General features: G+C 32.6%; 1 protein-coding gene across 1 annotated transcript in view; it reads right to left on the reverse strand.

Moving 5' to 3' along the window:
• Positions 1-25,665, reverse strand: part of Smp_171790 (hypothetical protein) — a gene marked incomplete at both ends in the record, with an annotated part of 108,417 nt that extends 82,752 nt beyond the window's left edge. The window contains 19 exons of the mRNA XM_018794641.1: positions 642-1,052; positions 3,315-3,666; positions 4,826-5,015; positions 6,148-6,673; positions 7,754-8,003; positions 8,644-8,937; positions 9,977-10,114; positions 10,523-10,780; positions 11,045-11,241; positions 13,030-13,172; positions 16,248-16,420; positions 17,568-17,665; positions 17,717-17,863; positions 20,232-20,514; positions 21,530-21,695; positions 22,837-22,978; positions 24,047-24,126; positions 25,218-25,414; positions 25,609-25,665. Of these exons, the coding sequence (XP_018649033.1) occupies positions 642-1,052; positions 3,315-3,666; positions 4,826-5,015; positions 6,148-6,673; positions 7,754-8,003; positions 8,644-8,937; positions 9,977-10,114; positions 10,523-10,780; positions 11,045-11,241; positions 13,030-13,172; positions 16,248-16,420; positions 17,568-17,665; positions 17,717-17,863; positions 20,232-20,514; positions 21,530-21,695; positions 22,837-22,978; positions 24,047-24,126; positions 25,218-25,414; positions 25,609-25,665 (4,102 nt within the window). The remainder of the gene's footprint in view (positions 1-641; positions 1,053-3,314; positions 3,667-4,825; positions 5,016-6,147; positions 6,674-7,753; positions 8,004-8,643; positions 8,938-9,976; positions 10,115-10,522; positions 10,781-11,044; positions 11,242-13,029; positions 13,173-16,247; positions 16,421-17,567; positions 17,666-17,716; positions 17,864-20,231; positions 20,515-21,529; positions 21,696-22,836; positions 22,979-24,046; positions 24,127-25,217; positions 25,415-25,608) is intronic.
• Positions 25,666-26,691: the final 1,026 nt, after the last annotated feature.

Consider the following 26,691-nt stretch of genomic DNA (forward strand, 5'->3'; position numbering starts at 1 on the left):
TAATCTAAATTTAATAAAAACGAAAGAGACTGGGTATTAATTAGTTTAGTATAAAATGTATTTAAATTAATCGAACCCCATATATCTAACTATATTTTATCTACTCAAAAACAGTGAGGAATCGAAATATTGGCAAATGAAACAAAACGCATTAATTATAAGTCAGTTGTTACGTGAAATACGTAAATAAAATAATTGTAATCTAAGATTAAAATAACTTAAGGTCACTATTTTCCACATCATGGTATTATGCTGAGGATACAAACTGATATCTGAAGAATATCAATACATCTACTAGTAAAGCATTGATTTCATACAATTTTTAGGATCATTTAAAAGACAGTAGTTTCAGGATTCCATAATGATGTAAGCAATGAAAAAAAAGCAAATTAAACTTTTTTGTGAAGATATATCACTTCACAAACATATATTTAACTGACTGCAGTCAAATATAACCATAAAGTACTATGAATCTAAATAATCACTTTAAATATCCAGTCCAAGAATTTAAAATGCTACTATGAATTGAAAGTATGGAAAATGTGAAAAAAATGTCTCATGAGAGTTGAAACAATCATGACGAATTCAGTGTAGAGCATGAGAATTACAAAGAAATAATAATGATAATAATTTGTACTGACCGACAAGATTTTCAAAAGCATCATCAAACTCCTTTCTGTTTTCATCTAAGTCTTTAGATTCGATATTTACGCTTTTTTCATGAGTAGAAACCTCCATGTTGTGTGATTCATTCTTTCTTTCTTTGATAGAATGCTGATCTCTGATAAATTTTCGAGGAGGTGGAGTTGGGGGTGACTTACAATGTGATGACGATGAACCAATATGAACATTTTCCATATGTGAGTGTGTTTCAGTATTGTTGTTGTTACTATCAATTGGATGAATTAAACTATTATTTGACAAATTATCAGATGAAGTGTACAAATGTGGGGGCAGTTCAATAAGACTATTCAATGATAAATGCGATGGTAGATAATTTGATTTTTTCATTTTATTTTTAGTATTTGTAGTTGAGTGCAACGATGATACTTCTTTCAAAAGAAGAGGAAAACAAATAATGAAAATTAGGGACCAAAACAAAATTGAGTAATCCATATAAAAAGAAAATATATACATATGTTTATATATAAGTTGATTACCTTTTCATAAATGACACGCTGAAGTAGTACAAGAACAATTTTGTTTTCATTAGTACAAGGGTTAATGGAGATCGTTGAATTAAATGGTTTACATTTCTAAATACACTGGCCCCCAAATGCCCTGGTACGGCCAAGGGTGAGAAGAGTCTTCTCTCCCTCTCCAAATGCTCTCACATACCCACACGTGTAAACCCACTACCAGGGAAGTCCTACTCACTGCCTTCTTGGGGTAGACGTGGTGTCTACGAAATTGAGAGGACGAAAAGCGAATGTCCGACGCTTTAGCCGGGCCGTTACGTACAGAGGATCCACCTAGGGGAGTTGGAAAACCCTGATTCCAAACCAATGGTGCACATGGGCTCCAGGATCCTGAGGGAGCAAATGACGTATGAACCAATTGTTGATCACCAGCGACCATGGCACTGCATCTCCTGACATTGTTCCACTGCCTTGTGGATCAGACTTTTAGGTTAAAGGCTCCGGGTGTGGCAGCCTAAGTGAACCACCTGCTTCGGTCTGGGTACCCGGATAGTTTCACAGCCCACACACAAATCAAGTGACATGTGTGGTGCATATGTATTCAGTGCCCCTTTGTACCAATATTTATGTGTCCAAATAATAATGGTAATAACTTATTGATCTGAAAGCCCTAGCTGAGAGACATAAGGGTCCTGGGTTCGATCCACAGTAGGGTCGTTAGTGAGCATTGCTGAGCCCCTTACGCCAAGATGAAATAGTTATCCAATCGTTGATGGTTTTCAACGGTTGACTAACAAAACTTAATCCATGATGTAAAGTAAAATTTTCATTACATTTTGAATTCATTTTATCTGCGTTGTCGTCTAATTCGATTCTTCTGACTTTACACCCGTAATTTGAGTGACTAGATTCATTACATATAAATAACGGTCAATCTCGCCAATAACATTAAATGTCGTTTGTTTTTTGCCTACTTTTTATACTTCTAATTTATTTCTGGTTTCAATCATAATATTTTTCAAAGCATTTAGCAGTTTTCTAACTGATAGGAAGGTATGAAATACAATAAATTCAATTTATTCTGTTAATCCTATTGCTCTAGCTCTGTTTAAAATCATCATCAATCAATAAGATACAAGTTAGACCCGAACCAGAAAAGAGCGAATGTTATTAAAAGCGAAAGCCATAAGTACTTATCAACCATAACTTATAAAGAGTTCCACTATGAACAATGTATACCCACACCCTCTAAATATAGTTATTAATGAAGTGTTACTGATATTGTTTAACAATTAACAGTGGTTAGGTTTTTATCTAACGAAATCTAGGCACGGATTCAGAAAGCTCGATTAGCGCAGTCGAGGTATCAGTCCACTAACCAATAGAAGAGCATACTAACCAGAAGTCCATTGTGTATTACTCAATGGCTGTGAAACATGACCTACGAAAATAGAAGGCATTCGCAGACTAGGATTTTGACCATAGGTGTATTCGAAACATTACTCGTATGTTGTGGAACTCCGGAAAAAAAACCACTGAGATAAGCGCAGAGCATTAGTTGAAGATAGACAATGGGTTGGTAATGTTGTGAATGTTCATCGGCTGAGGTAGTTGAGACATATGATATATATGTGCAGGTACCACCTTCCTCAGCACAAGATATTCGTGACGTAGATTGTAGATTGGAAGAAAGCTATGGGTGGCCAAACCAAAAAGTGTCGTGAGTCCATCAAATAGTTGACAGTTTTTAATCATAATGGTAAAGGAAGACTAAGGCAGGTTCATGTGATAACTATGATCAGTAGTTGGAAATATTGGGTGACATGGAATGGAACTGATCTAGATCCCGAACTACAGCATACCCTTTTCTCTGACATTCATTTTGTTAAATTCAACTTGGTAAGTCAATATGTTATGGGAACTAGGATTAACGTATATTTACGTCGATTACAACTGACTGGTGATTGTCTACTTGCCATTGTTATTCACATACGTGTAATGTTGAATCAAATAGCTAAATACACGTGAATTTATCGTATTTAAAAACTTTTTATTGTATCAAGCAATCAATCTACAACAATCCCTTAAGAAAACTGATTAAATCTCAACGAGAAAATATAACGTAAAACAATTGAAGACCTTCATGTAATTTCTTATGTTCATTTGCTTGATTACCTTCTTTTAAATTGTCATTAACTGTCGGAAATAAATTATCAGATAAAGATGAATGTTTAGTCTGTTGAGATGCATTAAGTTCAAGCCATGAATCTTTTGTCTTTGTTCTATTCGTTGAGTATTTCATTTTATCCATTGAATCACAAGTAAGTAGATCTTTTAATGGATGATCTTTGGCAGTTTTCAAAAATAAATCGACATCAGAAGTATCAGAATCATGTTCAATAAGCTGTTCCAGATTACTGTTACTATGATTAAAAGATGCATAAGTTCCTAAACTATTGGAACTTTTAGTTGAATCTGTATCAGATTGATAGTGTTCTTCACAAAAATGCAATAAATACCAATCCATCTAAAATATTTGTTTGTTTGTTTCAGAAAATGAACGTTAAAAAAACGACGGAACAATATTCAGTTTATGTATAAAATTTGATAATATAAGCAACAATAACAATGTATTCAATATAATTTTAAAGTAAAGATTACCAACTCTATAATATATATATATATATATATATATATATATATATAAATGCCTGAAAAATTCCCATCACATTGAGACACAGATATATGAACGAAGAATATTCTTTTCAATAAAATTTCCTCAGGTTCTACAATTAGGGATAATGCACCAGCGAAACGTTGATGCCATAGTTGAGAAGAGCAATCGAAAGAACTTTTAGTGCAGGTAAACCACAATCAATGTTGTCTATACTTCTGAAGGTCACTACAAGATCGAAGGATAAATTACTTAGACAAGCCACTTCTTTCTGTATCTATCAATTCAAATGTGCTTGTGGAATAAGTTATATTGGCAAGTGTTCTAGGGATTTGTATTTTCGTGTTTGCGAACACCACCCAGAATGGTTATGCAAAGACATAGTCAAAACTATCAACAGCTCGATTTTAGCCCATTTAGTACAAACGGGTCATACAGCCAATATGGAGCAATCATTCACAATAATATATCGTGTTGGCAGAAATCTGTCTAAATCAGTCAGTCAGTCAGCTACAACTAAGAACCCTTTGAACAATTGAAGTAACAGCTATTCGGAACAAAAGGCCAGAGCTGTCAATCCAGAACCAATTTGTTCAACCATTCATTTTCCATCAGCCTACACCTCTGGACTAGTGAGCTAATATTCATTTTTAGAATATGGTGACCTGTTTTCATTAATGTTCATTTTCATAGCTTAAACTTATTCGTGTATCCTATTATTATTATTATAACACCTGCCAACGTTTTTGAGAAATGTACTCAGCATCCGACCCTTTTTACTTAATCCTACCTAATTCATATTATTTGATACATTATCTTAATCAATATCTGGCTAGATAATAATTCCATTATGAAATAAAAATATTATAAAACAGAGATCATGAATAGTAAAAACATGAGCAACAGAGAATGGAGTAAATACATGCTCTTTGGGATCATACTAAAAGTAATTTCCCAAACTGATGACGTATTTATATACCACGCATTTATCATCTGACATACTGAAACTTACACCTTTCTGAATACTGGACTCAAGAAGAGCTGAAATAACTTCCTGCCGCATAAGCAGTAAACCATTATATTTCTCCAGACAGTCATCAGGGGAATGTAATTCATGTAACAGACAGTTAGGGAGTAATAGACTTTCACCGAAACCTAAGCTTTTTGTGTTGGAGTCAAAAACTTTGGACGAAGATATCTGTCTATAATTTTTAATTGATAAAAAATACGAGAAAACAAAATATAAATAATATTAAAAATCATTTCTACATAATTTAGTTTTTTTTCTATGTATACCAGTTGCTTAAATATTTAACACAGGAGTTTTACGACCGAGTGATTGACTGTCCGTTTCTTATGCAGACAGTTGAAAAACAACTAACAGAAAATTGTGATCAATACCTATTTAATTGCATGATTCGATACGATTTGTAAAACAAGTGTTTCCTTAAGAGCATGGAATGAACTCTGTTCATCTTTAAATAATTTTTATTTGGACTTTGGAGGTAGCGGATAAATCTATGTAATTCATTTGTATTGGTTATTTGAATCTTTCTATTGATGTTTAGGACTACAATTGATCAGACTCGTTTGGCATATGTTCATCCTGTGCAGATTTTCTCGATATTGTCATTAACTGACAAGCATGATGGATAGCAGAGAAACTCAGGATGCATATTTGTTCCTATTTGGGACTCGTCAGCAGGATGTGCCCTAGTAAACTTTTGATTGTAGTCCACTGACTTATTTTACCTAATTCATTTCCACGCGGATCTAATGTAGAAACTTATTTATTTGATCGCAACTATCTATGAACGAACTAAACAGTGACCAACTGACCTATAGCATGTAGGACATTCGGACAGAGCAGGTGGTGAACAGATAAACAGAACGTGTAATCATACAAATTCATTGTTATGATCTAGAAACTTAATTGTCTAAAGTACAAAGAATAAATCTACAGTGATTATTTTTCTAAACACAATTTTACCATGCAATATTTTCTAATTAAAAAATAACCAGTGGGTATGAATCTTTTAATTTAAGATCTTAAAGTCGATGGATATGACCACGGAGATCCATCACCACAGAATCAAATGTGATTTTCAAAACAACTAAACATATATTTTGACTTTATTTCAAAGACAAAACTCAATTCATTACCGGAAAGCAACCATAAGAAAGTGAGTGGTCGCTAACCCCTATATATACAACAGGTATCCGTGCTTTCCGTATAGTACTTACTAAACGGTGAAATTGCCTACATAAATTAGAAGTAACGATAGAAATAATTCTTTAGTATAAAAAGGCAGTGAAAAGTGGACGTCAACTTACTGATTAACATCAAAAGCTTGTTGATATTCATTATTATTATCCGATGGTATAAATAAGTCAGGTTTATAATCAGCTCTAGATGGAAATATAGCACGTTGTCGAAAGTCACCAGTTGATAATTCATGAAATAAAATTCGCCCACTTTCGTTTTGTCCAAAAAATGAACATTGACCATAGCATCCACAATCGGGTATTATATCTGGAGCAATGTAGCCGGGTATTCCCTTTCTAATCATAAATCTGTTTTCTGTAGTAGAAAATACATTGGATGATTTTGTAGTATGACGTGAACTTAAACTGGAATTAGGGAATGTCCCGCTGATTACATCATTATTATCTGACCAAAGAAATGATAAACGTTTAGTTTTTAAATCATGACGCTTAAGAAAATCCAATTGCCAATTGAGATGATTACGTTTTTCTGGTGTCCTGGAAAGATTAATGTGAACAGGACCAAGAGAAAATGAGCCAGCTTCAAACCATAAAACCGAATTTTCCACTTGTTTAGTACTTTTAACTTGATTCTCTAAATTGAGTTGATTTTTGATTTCAGGAGCTAAGGAGGGAAATAAAGGAAGAAACTACATTTACTTAATTCACACTAAGGAATAGTATACTTACTTACATACTCCTGTGACCCCTCGTTGACGATCATAGACTGTCCAGTAGTATCCAAACTGTTTTTTCTGACCAGAGTTTTTCAGTAAGGTTGTTTTCTACGATATGGGGTCAACAATCCCATCCCCAACACTCCGCGTTTATCCGGGCTTGGAACCGGCAGTAACTTTAGAAGGGCTACCGGCGGAGTGGTATGGTCAGTCATTAATTAATGAGAGAATTTATCGATGTTTTCGTCAAGAAATAAAGCACAATATTGATGCACATTGATCTTAGTTTTGTTACGAATCGACAAACGAAGTTATTAGTCTGGTATATAGTAATGATTGGCATCATTAATACCAATATTATTGTTATTATTTTCAGGTCACGAAAACAAGGTTGTCAAAGTAATCCATACAATACTCTGCAGGACAAGTAAGCTAAAAACACTGGGAATTCAAATTATCTAATTTACAATTATGTATCAGAATACGACAACTGCAAACGAAGTATTCAATTTTTCACCACATACAGTCCAGTCATATTGGAAAACATACACTGATTTATCAGGAAATCTGGATAAGTAAGCAGGTTGTACAGGAAATGTTAGAATAAGTATACTAAAAGTCATCAAAGTCTGATGCTTATGAATTTGGCCAGAAAAAAATGGATATAAACTAGAAGGTAAATAGTTTTATGTCACCAGCAGTGACCAATGGGTCTGGGGTTTTCGAGTTCATTCGTACTGATAAAAAGATGTTCCAAAGACACTGGATCAATCTCATCGCGTCACTAAAATCTGTTGATCAGCATGACGTAAGTGTTTATACATCTAATGTATAGGATGTCAACATCACAAATTGAAAATTAGACACCTTAGGAGAACAAATCCCATGTAGAAATAAGAAATGTAAACTAATTCTAATAGCCTTATGATGCCATTTTCATTTTAAAGGAGTACAATAATTAGCAAGTAAATTAACTGTAACCAGTCACAATGACTTACCCATAGGTGCAACTAATTGTATTAATCTAATATCAGGAACTAATACAAACATCCCATCACAATGGGTAGCACTATGCATATTACAATGAACCAAACGAATCGGATCACATTGAATGCTTAGACAATTTCGGCTCTCTACAATGCTCAAATCAATACCATCAATAGTAAGACGCAACATTCGATATTTCAGTTGAATATCACTGGGGCATAAAGTGTCAGAGCAAATTTTATGCCAAAATGGACATAGTTGCTAAAAGTGAATAGTGTAGAAATTCGAAACGAATACTTTAGAACAAGTATAGATAACGTTAGTAATAATAATATATGTAAAAGAACACAATCACAGCATTCAGCATATATGTTACATTAAACAGAGATCACTCTATAAATCAAACAATAATAATGTAAATACATCATTTTTAAGTCTTTCATACACAAACTTAAAAATCGAACTAAATAAATAATGAAATTACATAAGATAACTACTATAATATACTCTTTTAATTATAGTTAATGAAAACGTAGGCAAAGAAACAAAACCCCGGTTTAACAAACCTTAGTTTTCAGAACAAATGAGTACAGTGGTTTGAAATAAAAGTTGATATTCTATCACTAGATATTTAACGCTTATAAGCGAAAGATCTAATATAGATTATCAATTTAGATATTTCATCACAGTTTAGATTAGGGTCAATGTAAATAAATACATACATATTTAATTGATTGTATGCTTTCAATAGTTTTAAAGTTTTGATCTTTCTTTGTAAGGACCTAACAAACTGTTGAGTGAATTCACTCGCACATACTTGCTGAAATAAAGAAACTATTTTAAAAGCTAACAGAAATATAATCATAAATAATAAGAATTTTAACGACAAAATTTTGTTTACCTGTGGACGACCATGTTGACAAAGTTCAAATGCTCTTGAAGAGATTAATTGATTTTCTGAATCAACTGCAGAAAAAACGAATTCTTTCAAACATTGTACTAAGCATGATAGTTTAGGAGCGGATAACTGGCCAGTAAGTTGACCTACCGTAAGTTCTAATAACCAAGCATATTCCAATGATTCTGCACGAAGAGGTAGATTAACGTGACTAAACATTCCTTGACCACGTAATTGAAAACCGACAAGTTGAATACGACTTGAAGATACATTTGAGTTCGATTTTGATCGAAAGTCCTGAGAATTATTGGGGAAAAAAGGTACATCTTCCAATATTTTAACAAATATGACACATTTATTGTTAGATGATTTTAGATATTGTTTTCTTGAACAATATGGGCTAATAAAACACGACATAATGCTTGGTAAACAGTTGAATCTACATAAAATGAAGAGCTTTCGAGTGATTACGCTTCGGAGACTTCAATGGTATGAATTACAAATAGATAAGATTATAAGCAAGCAACTCCATTATCGGTTATGAATAAAGAATACTCAATCATCAAAACAACAGATATTATGAGACTGTGACAGTAGAATTTAAAGCATTTAACTTGAAATTATAGGTAGTAGGTATAAAACTCCGCCTGTAGCTCTTCTGGAGTTACTGCTGGTCCCAAGCCCACACAAAGGAGGAGGAATTGGAATGAGACTGGCAACCCCGTTACGTAGAAAGGAGTCTTGCTAAAAAAACCAACCAGATTAAACAATCATCGCCAAGAAAGTGCAAGTATTTATAAACAGTTGTCTTCATAGGATACTCAATGTCTGTTGGTAGGATAACATCAGCAACCTCCTAATGTGGAAGATAAAATATCAACTTCTAGATGAAGAGAAAATTAGAAGACGTTGGATGTGGATAGGACATACATTGAGGAAATCTTCAAACTACATGACGAGGCAAGCGCTAACTTGGAATCCTGAAGGGAAGCAGAAAAGTGTAAGGCCAAAGAACACACTGCTTCGGGAATCGGAAGCAGACTTGAAAAGGATGAATGACATATGGAAACAACTTCAAGGACTGCCCATGACAGTTGGATAGAGAATGCTGGTGGGTGGCCTATGCTCCTCCACGAGGAGTAACAGGCGTAAGTGAAGTGAGGTTTGAAACTTGGTTTATTTACATGGATTTGAACTGCTAGACAGTATCACAACCTCTTAAATAAACATTAAAGCTCAAGCTGAGTATATAATCTTGCACTTGACAAGTGAATGACATTAATATTAATCAGGAAGAGTGAAATTCAAGCAAGAAAGATATTGGCTTTCAATTTACCTTATTTTGATCATAGAAACATACTAAAACTGGTGAGAAAAGTAATTGAAGCTTTGTCTCATGCCAACGTTTATCCATTTCAAATCCAATACAATCTAGAAAAGCTGTTGGACAAGGCGATTCATCGGATGAACCATGCTGAAAATATCAAGAAATAGAAAACAAAGCTTATGTTAGCTTGTGTAAATTGAAAATTTCATTCATTAATAGTTATACTGTGTAAATATGTAAGAAACGATTAGATAATCTACAATAAAGTGAAGTGATTACAAGGTTGCACGCTGACCCCTATGAAAACTGTGGGAAGGAGGGCTAGGTTATCTAAAAAATTCAGTAAAGACAGAATAAATTGAGGTTTTCATTTTACATGATACAACTTTTGCTGTCATTCTTTCAAGTAACAGAGCAAAATTCAGGATACGCTTACTCTTTATATGGGAAAAGAAGTATTAAATTTTCATTAACCGTTAACTCAAGACAAAAATAAGTGCGACAAAAGGCCAAACATGCCAGCAAGATATTCAGAAAATAAAAATATACACCTACCATGGGCAGATGTACTTGAATATTATGAAATTCCAGTGATACTCGTACGGATAGGGGACGAAAATCCCTTGGATCAATGATGCGTTTCTCTGGAAGCTTATCAACTTTGCTTAGATCGGTATGACCATCTCCGGGGTTATGATTAGTTTGAGATTTCAATCGGATTAAATCATCATCGGTGAGGGAAAAACTTTCATCCGGTCGAAGAGGTTCACGATCAAAACTTACAGGTGTCTGATAAATTCCAAAGTAATTTTCCTGAACATTAGAAACGTTTGAAAACGAAAAAAGAAAAACTGTAAATACCTAATACTTAACAAGGCGAATAAATAAAAATAGGTTAATCTTTTCAAAAAAATATGATAATTTTCTAAACATAGAAATACCAAAGTTCTACTGAATAGTATTTGTCGTCAAAAGATAACGGACAGAAAGTGAAATATTAAGTAGCTATGTTAAAAAACCTTTTCAATGAAGTTACCATTTGAAACAGTTAAAAATATACACATATTATCCACTAACTTTTATATGAATAAAATGTCGTAGTACTGCACCATAAAAGAGTATTTGTGCAGAAGGAATATGCAAATGTATATCAACCGTATCTGGTTCAAAACATGCAAAGATATCACATTTACTCTTTAGTATATCATTTTCAGTAGGGCCTTGTGTATGACTACCTTCCGGTCGAAGTTTACTAAGTGCTATTTCCTCCAAATCTGACTAGAAATAAGTAAATAGATAAAAACAGCAACCATAAAAATTGTGTTTCAAATTACTTTAATTTATGAAACAATTTTCGTCATAAATCACTGAATTTTATGAGCATAGTAGAGTTCTCACAGTTTAAATCACAAAGTGATTTTTGAAAATCTGGAAGCACTGGATGGTCGTTGTTTCTTAGTATGGAACTCCTCGGCAGTGAGCATACACGACCCCACACGCAGGAATAAAACCCAGAACCATCAGTCTCCAGTGCTTAAAAGTTTTCAATTGTAGTATAACTAAGAACAGTTCGTGATTTAAACTGAGAACAAATATTAACACCGAAAACTTAATAAATTACTTTTTCGTATAACAGTAGAATGTGATTTTGAAAACAACCATTATATCAATCAAATAGGACGTTATGAATTTACTACTGTGCATCTACACACAAGTAGATTTATTGACTGAATATATATATATATATATAATAGTTTTACCATCGGTTTTTTTTTCATTTTCGCTTCAAGTTGCATACAGAGTTGTTATGTCCCGATAAGAATAATGAATGGTAACTTTTGGGATCCATTTATGGACCACTGCTATGTGTATATTTTTATCGTAGAATTGTTAAGTAACTAACCTATTCATATTCATGTGCCCCTTATTATGAACTTTATTTTGACCTATGAACTATTGTTATACGATTTACTATTCCTGAGTTATGCCTTGTCTATCATTTACTATCTCCCTTATTCACAGCCACATTTGGCTAAGTCTTTTATAAATATTGTTTCCTATTTTATGGTACGATGTGGTCTGTCTGGTTAGTATGTTTGAAATAAAAGATTCATACTGCAGAGGCTGAGATTGGTGTTCTGAACTTAACTGGCTAGGTTGGGCAGAAAGCAGGACCGATAAGTACTCTAGACTGCTCGCTTTTGTGCGTCCCTGGCTCGATCAATAAATCACTGCTCTCTAATTGGCAGTATTATTACGTTATACAGTAACAGGGCCCTCAGGCTACAAGTTCTAACAAGAGTATGTAACATAAAACAGGAGGAGGATTTATAGTTCATATTCATAAGTTATTAGTAACTATTTAGCATCAGTAACTTTATTTCATCAGTATATGTTATATCCTAAAGAAGAATAAATGAATGGTAACTGCTAGGAATTATTTATGGACTGTTATTATATATATATATTCTTATTGTATAACTATAAGGTAACTAGATTATATATATTTAAATTTCTCTTATTATAAGCTTTCATTTGGCCTATCGGCTACTATTATTCCCATCCAACTAGTTATGGTCTCTCACACTCAGCCACTTTTGTCCTGATCTTGTATAATTGTTTTCTATTTTATGGTACGACGCAGTCTGATTTGCTTGAATACAAACTGCGTTTGTCTGAAATACATGATTCACATAGTGGAAGCTAAGACAGTGTTCTGGACTCAACGGGCAGAGAAAGGCAGGAGAACCAATAAGTATTCACAGTTGACTCTAGGCTGCTTATGCTGGTTAACGATTCATTATTTTGACATAGGGTCAAGGTCTTATAAGTTCGTGTTCTGACTGACTGTTTAGTCACATGGTATATTGACAGGCGATGAGAACATAACAGTTTAATTTAATATAAACAAACCGATAGGTAATGATACAGTATTGCATAAAAGTTAATACTTGAAAAAAGGCTTACTTGACTCGTTGTTTCTAGATTCTGACAATTTAAAGCAGTTGTGCGTTTGAATGCACTAGACTTACGACCACTTTGACATGATAATTTAGCTGAACCTGTAAATGAAGACACTACTGGTCTGTATTCCGAAGGAACAAAACGCCAATATTCAGATACCCACGGTGATGGGTGATAAACGTAGGTTATTCTAAGACGTAAACGAGGTGTCCAGCCGCAGTCGAACCACTGACGATTAATTCTAGAACAGCATAATCGAGAAAAAATGTAAAGGAAAAATCCAATATTACTAAGGACACAAAAAATAAATGAAAGTACGTCAATGCCTAAACTGCCTTAAACTTTTTTATTTGAACAGCGAAACTTGTAAAGTAAATACTTAACATGTTAAATTAATTTTAAGCTTAAATAGTAAATTTTGATCGTAATTTTATAGCACAAATCAACTCATGAACAGTTAATAAAATTCATGTTCAATAGAATTAAATATAGACATAGTAGAATAATTCTGATCCAATTCATCCTATTGTACTAAACTGGTTGAATTAAGAATCATAACACATATTGGAAATTAGGATAACTATTTCAGTATTTCCGATCATTTAAAATCTACGAGCTTGTCTTGAAATAAATCTACGTAAATCATCTAACTGCTGTTGTTCAAAAACTATCTTGAAGTAATTGATTAACAAAGTTTGAAGTAAGTAATTTTCTAATAGATTAACCGATAATTAAAATATATCATCCTGTGAATTTGGTTTGTGAAAAATTTCGAAAATATAAAAACAATAGTGTCAAGTGATTAGGTTCACACTATATTTTATTATTCTAAACATAATTGTAAGGCACCCAAATGCCCTGGTACGGCCAAGGGTGAGAAGAGTCTTCTCTCCCTCTCCAAATGCTCTCACATACCCGCACGTGTAAACCCACTACCAGGGAAGTCCCACTCACTGCCTTCTCGAGGTGGACGTGGTGTCTACGAAATTGAGAAGACGAAAAGCGAATTTCCGACGCTTTAGCCGGGCCGTTACGTACAGAGGATCCACCTAGGGGAGTTGGAAAACCCTGATTTCAAACCAATGGTGCACATGGGCTCCAGGATCCTGAGGGAGCAAATGACGTATGAACCAATTATTGGTCACCAGATACCATGGCACTGCATCTCCTGACGTTGCTCTACTGCCTTGTGGATTGGACTTTTTGGTCAAAGCCTCCGGGTGTGGCCCTCTAAGTAAACCACCTGCTTAGGTCTGGGCACCTGGATAGTTTCACAGCCCACACACAAATCAAGTGACTTGTGTGGCGCATATGTATTCTGTGCTCCTTTGTACCAATATTTATATGTTCAAATAAATAAATTGTAAGACATTTAGTGAACAGTCCAGGCAAATGATTCAAACAACTCTGATAATATTTCTAATTTCAAATATCATAAATCAGTAATGGTAAAATCAAAATAGTTTACCATGTGCACACATGCTTAATTATTTAATCAGTTATTTTTAGTAATGGAACATATATAACACAAAATTCAATGCAAAAGCGAGGTAGTAACACAAATTACACCAATATGTGTATATCTTTTGCTTTAAAAGAAATATTTCCTGTATTGTATCCGAATAAAATAGATGTGTTATTTATTTTATGGTTTAGAAATAGACAAACTGTAATTAATTTTACAGTTTGAGTTAAATAAGAGAGACTTCGCCAAAAAAATATTGAAAAATTGAATATATATGATTAATTTCACACGAACGATTCCATTTATTAAATAGAATGAAAGTAAGAACAAAGATTTAAACGGAATAACATGAATTCATTTCAATTTTTTCTTTAATTTTCGTCATCTGATGTCTGTAAACTATTTTCTTGAAAAGTTGAAAATTACAAAGTGGGTTGGAATTAATTACATAATTCAATTTGGTTGAAATTTTATATAGTTGAGATCATGAGTCAATTGAAGCTAGACCACTATGGAAAACCTGGAAGCACTAGACGGCCAACTCGTCCTATTGTGGGACTCCCCAGCAGTGCGCATCTACGATCCCGCCTCGCGAGATTCGAACCCAGGACCTACCATTCTCGCGCCAGAGCACTTGACCGATAGACCACTGAGCCGGCATCCAACGGTTTTGTAAACACACATCAACGTAGTATAGCAAAAAGATGAAGTGGGATGAGATTAAATAAAAATTACAAATACATGTGATGTATAAAGAAACATTCTACAGCATTATTACCGAGAAAGGAAACCAAAGGTTTACAGATAAATGTTTATGTAATGAGTAAAGCTTAGTTAGTTCGAGTTTAAAATTAATAAACTAGAAGAAAGTCAGGTAAATGATGTATCAGTCAATCAGTTGAAAAGAATAAAATAATAGAACGGATTAAAGTTTACATTACCAAAGTAGAGAAAGATTAACAACAATTTTTTGTTCAGTGTATATATCAGTGTGACAACCATAGATTCAGTGAACTTCAGAAGACTGGAGCTTAGATGTTTACTAATTAGTTTGAAAATGTTAAGGTATCCAGCTGATAGCCTGTATTGCGCTAATCTTCCTCTTAATCGAAAGTTTGTAGAAGCATATTATAAATATCGAAGATAAGTCGTTCAGTTCAATAAAAGTAGCTGCCTTTAAAGGTGATTAAGTATGTATTTCCAACCAACTTTATAGTTTTAATTTTTAAATACCACAGATTGTAAACAGCTGATGAGAAACTAACAAAATATAATGAATTTATTTTACTAGGCTGAAATTTTTGTTAAGTAAAAAGATATGTAGAGCATAAGTTGGACACTAAATTGTTGAGTGAAAAAGCGAAAAACACCAAAATAATTAGTTAGATGTTTCGCTGTTTATTTATCTATGATACTGGAGGCATAACCATGAAACAATTGTTAGTAAACGAGTTGATTTAAAAAGGGAATAAAGGAGATATTTCTACGTGTCACATAATATGGACGTCACATTATAAGAAATTATGGTGAAATACAACACCTGGAATCAGTAGCTGAGTATTTGAAGCGAAAGATACTGGATTCGAATCCTGGAGTGAACATCAACACTGAGATACAGGTATATCTAGCTAATGAATCCCAAATAATACGATAAGCGCTTCCTGAATTCAATTGCTACCCACCATCCATCTCTGCTTAAGATTAAGAACGGTTATTTTGTGCCCTACAGTCTTCAATATTAATTATATCAGAGAAAAATTGTCTGAAAATAAAAAACTAATCTTCATAACACCACCTTAAAAAAGACTAATATACTTTAAAAATTTCGAACTCAGTAACAAAACACATTACGTTTTAGAAACTTTTTCATGAAATGTCATTTCTTGAATACTAGAATGAAATGGTGAAGATTTCTGAATTTGACCACGACCATTCATAAATTTCATACGATTATGAACTTCTTGTATTAAATAATACAGAGTACTAGACTCTGGTATGGATAATCGAAGTGACACTGAAGAACACTGAAAAAAATTATATAAAATAGAAGATATAGGAGTCTAATACTACATATAAGCTTAAGAGGAATCTGTCGAAAAAAACCATGATAAAAATCAAAATTAATTTTGGAACTAAAGAGTGTCTAGCAGTCGACAGTGAAGTAAAAACTTAAAAATAACACTAACTGTCAAATAAAACTTTCATCTGTGTTACAAAATGTAAGCTTTTTTAGGACTAATGAAATTCCTTCCACATAATACAGGAACACCAGTACAGGTTAAGTTGAAGAAGAGAGTGATTGAGAATACGTTAAATAAATTCACAAACATATTTTTATACTAATCACTACGAATCATTTAAACGGGTACACATCTACATGATGAAATAACAATGTTATTTTCTATGTCAGTTATTTCATAACATAGCGTTCTTCAATTAGATGAAATTGTTTTAATAGGCAGAAGATTGGAAGAATTAGGAATAGATCAGTAAAATACAAATAAACAATACTTTGTAATTTAACTAATTACTCAAGTAAAAGTTTGTGTACTCTTTTGTACATATTATCACTTACTTAAAAAGTAAAAATCTAACCCACTTAGCCAAGATGAATTGAGTACAATACGCTGTGACGGCACTACTAATTAAATGAAACAAATTCCAAAACCAATCACCCGTACCCCTACAGGCTAGGTCCTTTTCATGAACTTGTCAATAAATAGTCTACACAAGACCATAAAACATGTGCGTGATAGTCCTATGAGTAAATACTAACCATAACAGATGTATGAGGAATTTAGACTACGATGTGGAATGATTTGTATACAGTCATTATTTAACACTCGGAAAAAGTTTAATTATTAGCAAACAAGTAGTAACTAATTACAGTATCTGTATCAGTTACAAAAATCTTCACTATTCAACTGTATTCAATTGTATAACAGTACAGACCATTCAGCCAGACATTATTTATAACAAACGTTCACACAATAATTCATTGATAATACGCCACAATATATTATTCTCTTTAATCTAAAAACAAATTGATTAACCTTTTTTGTATTCACCACAATACAAAAACACTCAGTAAATACTTTGCAATTACTTCACTTTTTATCATTAATGAAGACTTAATGTTAATTAAGTAATCACACATTAATAATAACTTACTTCAATATTGTAATTAATTGGTACTGTAGCTGGTAAAAAGTCTATAAATGGTAGATCAAATGTAACCATAAGCTTTTTTGCATGAAATCCAAGATAAGCTGTAATCAAAAGTACAATTAATTAGTCAAATAAAATATATGATAAAATACCATTTTCACCATATTTTGATATCCAATTGTAATCATTGGCTAATAAAATAAAATCTAAATTATTTGATTTGATGTGAAATTTATAAATGCATGGGATAAAACTAAGTAAATCCGGATGTGAACCACGACACCAATCATCTATAAGACCTGTTAAATATATAAAAAAAAACATATGAAAACTCAATGTCAATAATTAATTCACAACATAATGTATCAACAAAAAAAATTCATCTCAACCTGAAAAAAAACTTTGTTGTACAACATAAAAATATTGTACACACTGATTAACAGTCGATTTAACCATGAACAAATAATCATTGTTAGTAATCGTGCGAATAAAATTAATGTGTGAAATACCAATTTGATAATCTATATTTTTGACATCTGAACCTGTCACTTGAAGTAAATTCAAAAACATGCTACTTTGGCTTGATTTACAGGGTTATTTTACCATTTATCTTGATCAAATACATGAAAAATGGTGAACCTAGCATATATGACTGTAAATCCTTTATTTTAAAAGATTATAAACATCCCCTATTAATGTATAAAAATTGATAAACTTCCACTCACTTATTATCTACTACCTAACTTATTAAGTAAATTATCTTTTTTATTACAATAATTCACATATATTTGAGGTTTCGCATATGAATACTACCCATATGGTTTTAGATGACATTATAAATATATGATCAGAACAATGTTTGTTTAATACTCTATAAGATGAATTAAAAACGTGTTCAATCAAGTAGATTAGTATGAGAAAATAGCAAACTAACCAAGTTTAAGGGTCTAATCAATTACATAATACAATTATGTGCTACAGTGAATACATGAATTAGTGAAATATTAGTTTATTTTACTGAAGTAATCCTCTAGTTATAACGTACCAACATGATTTTAAAGTTCCACCTAGTATTCCTACAAATTGGTTATTTTTACTATTAAATAGAATATAGCGTATGTACCGTATTTAGTGATAACCACAGACGAAAGTTAAACTCAGCATTGTAAATAAAGAATAAGAAGTTGTATCAACAATTATCGAATTAACTCGAAACGTATTGATGATTCAATTCAATTATGGATTAAGCGTATAGTAATTCAACAAAAACAATTAAAGTGTTCTACTTTCCTGGCTTGTAAAACTTCCAGTAAGAAAAACGTATTACATCGGGAATCTCAATTCCGACAAATAGTTGTATACCTTAATTCCATTATTGATCTTTATTCATTATCACCAACCAATGATGAAAATAACTTCACATTTTGCTAGAAATGTATTAAGTTGGAAGAAATACTTCTAAAATAGGTTTCATACAACAGGACGTACAAACCAAATACTTAGGTCATTTTCCGTTGGAAATGTAAGAAGCATAATAATCAAAGATGGATGGTGGCTAGCAGTGAAATTCAGGATGCGTGTTTCATACTGTTTAGGACTCGTCAACTGGATGTACTTGCACTTCACAGTTGATGTTCACCCCAGGACTGCAACACAGTACCATCTGCATCAAACGACATAAAGTGATCCATTTAACTACTGAGTCAAAACACCCACTAGATTGTACAGTGGGGTGAAGTTTAATTCACTGATGTTTAGGACTGCAATAGGGTTCGTGTCCTAGAGTCAATATCAACTCTGAGATGCAGACACATCCAGATGATGAGTTCCAAATAAGAAGAAACGCGCGTCCTGGACTCCCCTGCTAGCCACCGTCCATCTCTGCTTATAATGCTTATGAGTTAAAGCAGTAGCGAGACGATCCTCACAGGATGCATTTATGCCCAAAGAGACTGATCAATTGTAGTCCTAAACAGCAATGGGAAAATTCAAACAACGTGTAAGAATGATTTATTAATGAATGATATTCGGTGTTAATATGTTTTTAAATGACGTACATACACACACAATTCATTCAGTCTCTTATTTACATGATTTTAATTTAACTGACTCATATCATCCAATTTACCAAATAAATTCAACATTCAAATATGATTGGTTTAACATAGTATAGATTTGGTATGATTGTTAAAAAAACACTATATATTTCTTTGATGATTTTGATCTTGAAGAAGTCCAGACAAGTTAGCTGGACAAAACGTTGGAATTATTTAAATTATAATCGCTGAGATTATTTCAAATATAGTTTTACATATAATGACTTCTCGATACTCGGCTCCCAATTTTTGTCAAGCTATCCGTTCTAATCCTGACGAACATTAATATAAACTAACACAAATGAAGTAAAAAAACAGTTTATAAAAACTCAACAACTACTAGAAATAATAGGACTAATGACTTAGTGATGAGAGCATTTGGATTTTCAACTACCGGATTACAGGTTCAAACCCTATTCAGTCTACTTCAAGTGGTATTACCAACTTCCACATTAAGTTTATTTTATGGCTAGATATATACGAACCCTAACCTAGTGGTAACTGAGCTGCAAGAAAACTGAAATATTAACCGAAAAATAACCAGAGATTTATGTCCAAAATCCATAATTACCTTTAAAGTAATGTTTGTAATCAAACAATATAGTTAATTGTGTATCACGAGTGTCTAACCCAATATCCCATAAGTGTTGCATATTCCATTCCCTTGGGTAGTACATTTTTAGATCGAGGTTTACATATTGATCGTTAGTTAATATATTACGCCATAAATGCTCAAGGACCAAACTGGACTTAATTAGGTTGACTTTCAGAGTAGTTACAAAGCCATTCTGGTTGACTAACCACGGTATACTCAGTTTTATAATTGAATTCGGAGATCCTGACAGTCTCATAGACTAAAATGTTAAAAAATAGAGGTTGAGTCAAACAAACAAAAATTATGCATTCCGAACTGAAGACAGTAATTACTTAAATTTCTCCAGACAACTGGAAATCTTGAATACATGAAATGTAAGGAATCCAGGCTCTAAGAGAGCATGAACACAAATGATTTATGAAATATTCCCACATTAATGCAGTTTCGTAATTTATCTTGAATGAATATAAGGTGGATCATCTAGACCAGTACACGATAACGAAAGCAGTGTATGAAATATAGATTACGCTCTAATAATTTATCTATGATGAGTAAGAGGAGTATTACCAACAACGAATGTAACTATGTCAATGAAACTGATTTTTTACCATGTCATATAATGTCTTTGACCATAGATTAAGAAGCTTACATTTGCCCATACGACTCAGTTCAACAGTCCATAACCTTATAAACTAATGTAGCTGGGATCTACTTAAGTGTATCTCAATCCACTTTTGTTAACCAGAATAGTGTCAATATAATTGGTTACAGGGCATATAAAATACACATTAAAAAAATCCTAGTCTGTTAAAGAGCACAACCTCAGTAACTGACTTTTTCCAGTTGTTTAATATGTGATACCTTAACCCAACACTCCACCTGACATTGCTTCCCAAATAAACGAAGTTTTCCACGAGCCCAACAACTTTTGTACTACGGTTAGACATAAACCGATTCACAAATATTATGCATTTAATTGGAGAGGGAAGTTTCCCAAACGTTCCTGCACTGTTAACCAGGAAGTTCAAAAGATTCTTTATTATGTAAGAGTCCTCATAGTAAAGAATTATGTGATCTACTTACCCTAAAGCAGAGTAAATCTCCAGGTAGAAAAACAAGTCTTTAAACATCAGACAAGAGTATGTATATCGCTTACTTCTAAAAGAAAGACTTTTATATGTGTAATCATATTATTTCTCTAAGAACTGTTGAACCACAAATAAAATTACATATATTAAAGCTAAGTAAATATTTAACAAAATAACAAAGCTTACTTCAACAATATCACGTCTCATGAAATAAAGATCAAGGTTGATATTAGTGGACGTTTTCAATTCGAAAACAAATTTCTTCGCAACCCTACGTTGTCCTACAGTAACCGGTTCACTGGGCTTAGCGACTTGATAAGATGATGGAAAGAAAAATCGCCAAATGATATCTCTATTTGACATAAAAACACAACAAAATAAATTGAATCAAAAAAATTTTAGTAGTATAAATACTTTGACTACATTTTAGTCTCGATTCTGGATGAATTTTAAGCTGTAATAATATTGTGAAGCAGTGACTGGACGGTAAAAAGTACAGGCTTTATTAATTTTTCAGTAACAGGTTTAAATTTCATATCTACTTTACTTTCAGTAACCCAGTAGTATCTTCAACATTAGTATTATAAATGTTATACAAATTTAAGCATATAAACTCATACTTGACTAATTTGTCGAGCTGTACGTACCTAGTATTGGTTACGAAATTTGTAGACCCAGAAAAGCTTTTTAGGGATTCAATGCTAACTAGTATGGAGAATAAAGCTTATGTAACACGTATGGGAGTAACCAGGATTAATTAGTTTAAAAATTACGGTTTCATTGATGTGATTATGTTCTGCTGAACCGAAGAGCGGGTTATTAAACATACTAGTTGCTATTGTTAAGAATCCACTGAACGAACATGCATTCATAACTAAAATTTTATTTCCGGTGGCTTTTATTGTTTGAATTTATTTAAAATTTCCAAAGGTTAGCTAGTTAGCTGGTGAGCGTAGTAATTAGGTGAAAGAATTGAAAACTATCCTTAGTGGCCTAGATATATTCCATATTTTGTTTGTTTTTAAATTCGGAAAATTTACGATGCGTAGTCTACCCGGATTTTTGGGATTATGGGTTTAAAAGATACCATAAAACTAGCTGTTAGCGAGTCCTACCAATAGGCAATCCAAAGAAAAGGCGAACGACTATAACGCTGGGTGAAAAACCGTATGTACATCCGACCGTTAAAATACCCATCGAAGAGTTTGAGTTAAATATTAGTAAGAATAAAAATAAGTGAGACCAAGCAGACTTTTGTAAACATCAAATGTGTTAACAAAAAGGTTTTCACGGGCTATTCAGTGTATCACTAAACAACAAATTTAACTGGTTTCTCATTTTAAATCATAACGAATGGTATTCGACAGGAATATGATTTGGACGTCTTTCTGGAAACAAATGTTGCCAACATCAATCCTTTGGATCATTTCTGATAAAGATCCTTTGATTAATATGACTTTAGAAAAACAATGAAAACAGTATGCATGAATAACACTTGCCTTTGACGATCAGCCCATGGACCATAATTCAGTTGGCATAGCCTATTAACAAGTACATGTAATTCCCATTTAGGCCAGGTATTTAGTGCAGTTACGTTATCTTCGGTTAATTCTAATTTTTCGGATTCACATAATCCTAAGTCAACGAAGAAAGTTTTACACATAAATCAAATGATAGTTGGATGAATTAGAAAAAGCTTAAAAGATTATAAACCTCTTGGGTTCAGTAGTATAAATTGAGTGGAATTTGTTGAAATATTTGTTCATATGAAAATAAGCCATTTTTATCAAGAAAACAATCGATTTTATACTAATTGTTACAGAGATTATTTGACAAACATATCATTTTAAAAAGGGAGCAATAGCTAAATACTCCAATGTATCGATTTAAGTTGTCAAACTTCATGACAATATAAACAGAAGAATAGAAAAGTGCTGAACAAGAAAAGCATAAGGAGAAAAAGAACAAATAAATAAAATTTTAAGATGTTTAGGAATTAGAGGGAGACAGGAAGGAAAAACAAATATGCTTTTATGTAAATGACTTATTATTTAATAGATTTAACTACTGATTTTCAACACTTTGACATTAGATACACGACTCTTCATATGACTCAGTTTCACAGTCAGTGACTTTATGAACTGGTATTATTCGTTGAACTGCCCTTAACTCTATTCCAGCCTACTGGTCAACTAACCACCACAGGACACTGAGGTAAGCCTGTAGTTGAATACGGATAAAAAATATTGTATCATGCTTAATTATGTTAAGACTGTTTCAAAATTAATTTATGCTCCATTCTAAAAGTTTAGCATCGACACTAAATGTCATGAAATAACCATGGGGTTAACAATAACTGACCATAACTAACCGATTGTTGGTTATCTACCCCAAGCTCACTAGTACGAGACCAATGTAATCAGCTTCCACATTACTATTGTTAACTTGAAGACTGGGTTTAAAGAAAAACCTTATGATGTGGTTAACTAAAACTAAAATAGAGATTTAGTATAATAAAAAACAAACTAAAGTATTGAATTCGTACCATTTTTAACATTTTAATGATCCTTTTTAGATTCAGTTATCATTCGGATGATAAACATTGAAAGAATAACCCAGAGTTTTATAGGCTGGATTAATAGATAAACGTATAATACTTAAATAACACAAATCATGCTCCAAAGTATTAAAACTACCGCCTACCTGGTTCATCTTGTACGTAATCGATTGTACCTTCGCCAAAGTGAAAGACATGAAACGCTTTGTCCCAACTTTTAGGTGGGCTACAAGTTAGGATATAAAGGGAAGTACATTGACTTTATAATTAACCCAATATAAAGACCGAAAGATACATCATACTGTTTATTATATGAAATATTTCCCATGAATAAATCGAGTCCATGAAGTGATTTCGGTGCTTAATAAATTTTATTGTTAGTGATTATCAGACACAAGCCTAAACAAAACCACAGTCCATCAATGTTAAGACACTTGTGCATGAAGTTAATATGTTGACAGATACTGAACTATTCTATTTTGGATGAAAATTCATGCCGGAAAATTTTAAGCTCAAATAAAAAGAAATTCAGTAAAAAAAACAAAAGGGTACTAACATTTATTAGATTTTGATAACTTACAAATACCATTTTCGTCAAACCATTTTATTTTATATAAGAACTCTCGTCTAAATTAGAGCGAATAGTTTCACAGTATTTGAGCGCCGAGTTGATGTAAGACATTAATTAAGAATAATATATTTGTAAAATCTCAGCGAATGAATTTGAAGTAAATCCCTACAACAAATTCATTCGCTGAGATTTTACATATATATTATTCTTAATTAATGTCTCACTTTATTTTATGTTGGCCACTCAGTATTAATAATAATATTATGGAATACTTTTTCAGTCTGATTTAACAGATGGTAATTTTATAAGATGAATAATAAAAGTGACTCGATAAAGGTTTTCTACTTGGGATCGGGTTACATTTTTGTGAAAGCTAATGATACGACACGATTGTTCAAACCAAAGTATGTAACCTAGTAGCTGTGAATCGAGTGTTTTAACCACTGAGCCACCAAATTGTGGAATCAAAATAAGCCAGTTTGGACTATAGGATTATTGTTGTTTCAATACCTAAGGATTCTTAGAAAAGTATATGTTCAGTTCCCAACTAAATGAAGTTGAAAAACCAGTTCGAAAAGATACGGACATGAAGTAGAGCACACTGATTATAATTACCTAGTTGTTATGTAAATTGATATTAAAAAGTCACTAATTTCAAGCATGACTTTTATAACCAATCCAACAACACAGAAGAAAACTATATATATAATTTTGTGTATAAAAATAGTGAATATCATAGAGCTTACTCTTCAATAGCGTGTTGGCCAGCATATTTAGACACAGGAACGAGAGAACCCATTAAATTGACAAAATGTGATTTGATTTGATGTTGATATTTATCCAAATGTGATGGTGCATCTCCAATACTGTAGGACCCATACGTCCGACTACATGTGATAAGACATGCTCTAGGTAGCAAGTGATTACCGGCACATATGTTAGCCTGGAACAATTAGTAAACGCAAACGATAAAAGATGAAATGAAACAAGAAACTAAGATAATTGACTGATATTTAGACTATAGAAACACTAATCTATTTTACGCCACACCACTATAGCTTGTAGTATGTAGATGACATAAATGTACACTTGATAAGATGTAATATATGAAAACAAAAACAGAAACTATATGCTTACCAACTCAAAGTCAAATTTAACGGCAGGTAATAATTTATGAGCATGCTTCCAGAACATGTCTAAAACTCCTGAATTCGAAGCAGAATCACTAAAATGATGAAAATAAGTTGTTTGCAGTTAAACAGTGGTTACCTATATGTGACAACTCAAAACTAACCCAATATGTAATCCTGAAGATTAAAAATTATAATAAACAAGTGGTGTATACTCTAACATTTTTTAGTGATAAGAAGATACATATGAAGCGTTCGCATTGGCAAGATTTAAAAGCAGATCGATTCATCAATAGAATATCAAATGAAGGCGAAATGATGAGATCAATCGTCGAAGACCGTTCACTTAAAAATTTTGGTCTTATATAGTGATATGAGTAGAACTAACTTTCATTTATCGTAACAAAAGTAGAAAGCTGAGAATAAGAATCCACAAGTAAATCTACCTAGTTCAGTATTGAGGAAACTTTCATTATGCAACATGAACGTTTAAGCAACAACCCTAGAATCTTATTCACACTACGTCGTTTCGATACTTTACAGAATCCTTGGAAACTTACTAAATAAATATGAGCTTCAAAATTATTTTCATTCCTCGTGGTAAAAGAAGTTTTAGCAATTACCAACGTAATTGGCATTGTAAAAATTAGTAACGAAAATGTGAGAGAAATCACGATGACTTCACTCCATCTACTAGCAAAGCAAACAACCCCTTACACGACTAAATAAAACTCAAGCTTAGTTCGGTGTGCATTTGACTAAGCTATATATATATATATGCAATCAACCGAAAATCTGTAAAACAAAAATGTTTGTACCATGGTCCTCGTTCGTTAGAAATATCTGCCTGATGACAACTATATCTTTTGGAAGCAATGAGTTTAGAAGTTTCTTTAGTAATCCCCACAGCACCTGCTGAGCGATTTAACAATTCTGATGACTCATCATAGTTCTGTCTAAAAACGTCCTGTAATAGTTTGTAGACAGCGGTGCGATTAAACACATGGATGTCAACTCCATAAAGATAAATGTGGAGACATCTCTTCTGAAAAGTATCTACAATAACCAAAGAAAATTCATAAAATCAATT

This window comes from Schistosoma mansoni, chromosome 1 (genome assembly GCF_000237925.1).
Source record: "Schistosoma mansoni strain Puerto Rico chromosome 1, complete genome".
NCBI classification, from domain to species: domain Eukaryota; kingdom Metazoa; phylum Platyhelminthes; class Trematoda; order Strigeidida; family Schistosomatidae; genus Schistosoma; species Schistosoma mansoni.